This window comes from Ochotona curzoniae, unplaced genomic scaffold (genome assembly GCF_017591425.1).
Source record: "Ochotona curzoniae isolate NIBS_2020 unplaced genomic scaffold, NIBS_Ocur_1.0 scaffold_2453, whole genome shotgun sequence".
In the NCBI taxonomy this organism is placed as follows: Eukaryota; Metazoa; Chordata; class Mammalia; order Lagomorpha; family Ochotonidae; genus Ochotona; species Ochotona curzoniae.
This window is the reverse complement of record NW_024467094.1, coordinates 31,502,298-31,506,710: the sequence shown is the minus strand read 5'-3', so window position 1 is coordinate 31,506,710 and position 4,413 is coordinate 31,502,298. Positions and strand designations below refer to the sequence as shown.

At 50.6% G+C, this 4,413-nt stretch overlaps 1 protein-coding gene across 1 annotated transcript; it reads left to right on the top strand.

Moving 5' to 3' along the window:
* The first annotated feature begins 204 nt into the window (after positions 1 to 204).
* Positions 205 to 3,952, top strand: KRT10 (keratin 10). The gene is given in 8 exon segments (XM_041000611.1): positions 205 to 801; positions 1,569 to 1,651; positions 1,990 to 2,146; positions 2,235 to 2,396; positions 2,497 to 2,622; positions 2,861 to 3,126; positions 3,398 to 3,681; positions 3,846 to 3,952. Coding segments are annotated over 8 exon segments (1,782 nt in total).
* Positions 3,953 to 4,413: the final 461 nt, after the last annotated feature.

Sequence of the window (4,413 nt, the reverse complement as noted above, 5' to 3'; positions counted from 1 at the left end):
GGCAAATTCAAAAGCATACATGGTGATATTGGTTGCTCCTTGAGATAATTTATGCAATCGTAAGCCAAAGATGCCAAGTTGACAAAACGAAAACCATCCAAGTAAGCAAACCCGGCACACAGAGGGCCACGCCCTCTCAGTATATAAGGGCTTGTCCCTGTCCTGTCCTCGGTAGCAAGCGCTCCCTGAGCTCACAGCATCACCATGTCTGTCCGATACAGCTCAAGCAAGCAATACTCTTCCTCCCGGAGTGGAGGGGGAGGGGGAGGAGGATCATCCCTCAGAATTTCGAGCAGCAAAGGCTCTCTTGGGGGAGGCTTCAGCGGGGGCTCTTTTAGCCGTGGGAGCTCAAGCGGAGGTTGCTTTGGGGGCTCCTCCGGTGGCTACGGAGGAGGACTAGGAGGAGGCTATGGCGGAGGTGGCTTCGGCGGAGGCTATGGGAGCAGCAGCTTTGGTGGGGGCTATGGCGGAGGCAGCTTCGGAGGGGGCAGCTTCGGCGGTGGCAGCTACGGTGGAGGTGGCTTCGGTGGAGGTGGCTTCGGTGGAGGTGGCTTCGGAGGTGGCTTTGGTGGTGGGTTTGGAGGAGATGGTGGCCTCCTTTCCGGAAATGAGAAAGTCACCATGCAAAATCTGAACGACCGCCTGGCTTCTTACTTGGATAAAGTCCGGGCTCTGGAAGAATCAAATTATGAGCTGGAGGGTAAAATCAAGGAGTGGTATGAAAAGCATGGCAACTCGAGCCAGCGGGAACCTCGCGACTACAGCAAATACTACCAAACCATTGAAGACCTGAAGAATCAGGTAAGTCCATTTTAAATCCAACTTTGAACCTATTGGTCAAGTAATCCAGGCAGATGAATCTTAAGAACATGGAGCTGTTCACTGTGTTTTTCTATGTTACTTTCTTGCCTCCTCCCCCAACCCCACCAAAAAAAAAAAAATAACCCAAAGTCATTAAAGATAAATTTCTTTTTTGTGAAGTCATGGGCACAGCAGTCTACATCCAATAGATGTGTTGTTTGTCTTATAGAATGGCAGGTTATGGAGAATTGTTTAGGTTTTCCTGAGCACGTAATGAGTCTATTGTTAAAGTATGCTAGATCATTTCTAACTGCATGAACGAAAGAGATGAATCAGAATGAAACAGTATCCAGACTGATACCAAGAAGCCACATGTAGCACCAACACCACGAGAAACATGGATGCTCTGAAACGGAAGTGGGACATGGTTTGCCCCGAGGGATTGTGTGTCCTCTACCTCCAGGGTACCAGTTCTGAGTACAGGAGTATTTATAACCAGTTAAACAAGCACATGTGTGAGTCAGGGGAAAGTTAGCTGGAATACAGAGAACTCTCAGAATAAAAGAGGAGGCCACGATTGTAGGCGTACACCTGTAAAATGTTCTACCAGGAATGATACAAAGAAGCATAGGAACCTCAAAAGAACAAACTCAGATTCAGTCATGTGGGTACAATGTGCACCATTTCATCTTTAAAAGTACAACTTTCCCCAAGATTCTGCACAAGAATAACCTGATCATGCGATTCATCTATGTCTCTCCTTCCAGATCCTCAGCCTCACAACGGACAATGCCAACGTCCTGCTTCAGATTGATAATGCCAGGCTGGCAGCCGATGACTTCAGGATGAAGTAAGCTCGGGGGATGTGGTACACCACCTTTACCACAGATCAGACGATCTTTAACAGCAACTTGGCATGCCCACAGTAGCCTTTGCCTTTACATGAATTCAAAGTTAAACAGCATTGGCATTCTTTGAGAAAATATTCTGTTTCAGTACTATCTTTTGGGCAATCGTAAAGAAAGTGAAGCTTAAAATAACCGTTGGGCTTCTTGGCATCAAACCGCTCCTGTTCTTAGTACGGGATGAATGCTGCCATGGTGTGAACTCAGTTCTCTTGTCGCTTGCTAAACAACCCCTTCCCCGGTGCCCCGCTAACATTCCACGTGTGCACCACGCTTGTTTCAGATATGAGAATGAGCTGACCCTGCGCCAGAGCGTGGAGGCCGACATCAACGGGCTGCGCAGGGTGCTGGACGAGCTGACCCTGACCAAGGCCGACCTGGAGATGCAGATCGAGAGCCTCAAGGAAGAGCTGGCCTATCTGAGGAAGAACCATGAGGAGGTGAGGCCAAAGACCCATCACCCCCACCCAGGGAAAGGATCCCTTCTGGTTCTAGTGCAGTTGCTGAATCTTCCTGTTCCTCCAACAGGAAATGAAAGACCTTCAAAACGTGTCCACTGGTGACGTGAACGTGGAAATGAACGCCGCTCCAGGAGTGGACCTGACTGAACTTCTCAACAACATGAGAAGCCAATATGAACAGCTCGCCGAGAAGAACCGCAAAGATGCCGAAGCCTGGTTCAATGAGAAGGTCAGTCAGCCACCCGGCACACAGCAAGGCTCACTCAGAGGGCAGGGGAGGGTTAGCATTCCAGAATTTTCTGATTTCGCCCCTGTTGTTCATCCTCTAGAGCAGGGAACTGACCACAGAAATTGACAGCAACATTGAACAAATGTCCAGCCATAAAACAGAAATTACTGAATTGAGACGCACCGTCCAAGGTCTGGAAATCGAACTGCAGTCCCAGCTGGCCCTGGTAGGTTACTGCTCTTGAACTGAGTTCTACCCCATACCCAAGTTTAAATAAAACTAGAACACGTGAGCCAAGGAATAGTACTATTTTCATTTGTCTGAAATGCTGTGAGCAAAGGCAGAACCGGCTCACATCCCTTCCTTCATAGGAGGCGTTAGTATGCACCTGCTCAGGGCCTACACTCGGATGAAAGCATAAAACGAGCAGCGCTCTGAGCCGCAGCACGCTCCCCCTTTTGCAGAAACAATCCCTGGAAGGCTCCTTGGCGGAGACAGAAGGCCGCTACTGCGTGCAGCTCTCACAGATCCAGGGCCAGATCTCCTCGCTGGAGGAGCAACTGCAGCAGATCCGGGCTGAGACCGAGTGCCAGAACGCCGAGTACCAGCAGCTGCTGGACATCAAGATCCGCCTAGAGAACGAAATCCAAACCTACCGCAGCCTGCTGGAGGGAGAGGGCAGGTGAGTGGGGCAAGCGGCCCAGGGGACGGGAGGGCAGGGCTTGTCGAGGCACTCGGAGCGTAAGGAGGGATGGGCAGGGACCTGCAAGCTCACCCATCATCTCAGTAACAGCTCCAGGATGAATACTGGGTGGGTGTGTGGGTGTGTGTGTGTGTGCGCGCGCGCGCGCGCGCAAGAGATAAGCTCTCAAACACCTGCCTGGCAGGGCTGTATCTTCTCAGAACACGTGTTATTTTCTGAAATTAACAATGACCTAAAAGGTGAGCCGACCCACGGTGGCTCAGGGTGCAATATAACTTGCTTCCTTGATCTCGTCTAGCTCCGGAGGTGGATCCTACGGCGGCGGGCGCGGAGGCGGCAGCTCCGGGGGCCACGGCGGCGGCTACGGGGGCGGCAGCAGCTCCGGGGGTCACGGCGGCGGCTACGGGGGCGGCAGCAGCTCCGGGGGCCACGGCGGCGGCTACGGGGGAGGTAGCAGCTCCGGCGGCGGCAGCAGCTCCAGCGGCGGCCAGAGCGGAGGCGGAGGCTTCAAATCCTCCTCCGGATCCGCTGGGGAGACCTCCTCCTCGTCCAAGGGACCAAGGTCAGCAGAAACTAGCTGGGGTAATCCTTAGTTTTGAGTTTCTGCGCTGGTTTTGTTGTCTGTAAAGTTCTACAACTGTGTCAATGAGAATTTCAGGCAGTGCATTTGCAAAAAAAAATCTGCCCTTTAAACATAGTTGTCTGTCAACCATTCTGAATTTTTTTTCCCCTCCTCATCCCCACAGATACTAATAAAACCAGAGTGATCAAGACAATTATTGAGGAAGTGACACCTGATGGGAGAGTCCTTTCATCCATGGTTGAATCAGAAACCAAGAAATACTACTTTTAAGTTGCATCTGTTGTGAAAGCCTCCCCTTGCACAGGCCAATGCACACGGATGTCCCGGAAGCAGAATTCCCAGGACCGCACACCAGTCTGCACAGCCTGGGCAGCAGGGTCACTCCTTGACAATAAGATGTCTTCGAGGTGCTTGGTGGTTTCTGGATTTCTTCTTTTCCCTTTACCAGAAAGTATTCTTTAATGAAAAAAAAAATCTTCTGTTCTCATTCACTGATGAATTTCAATAAACTTTCTCACTGATGCAAATGATCTAGATTTGTCAGAAATCGCGTTTCTTTAACACGGTCGGTGGGTTCAGACCAATCGTGGATCTCAAAGCGTGTAAAAGTCTGTGACTCCCCGTCGTTCTTTTGATACGCCGTGGATAGACAGGTTCCAGGTCTTGGCTGGGAATCATTTCCGTCCTGAAAGTTTGAAAAAAATGCAAATACATTCCTCCCAAGTTAAACT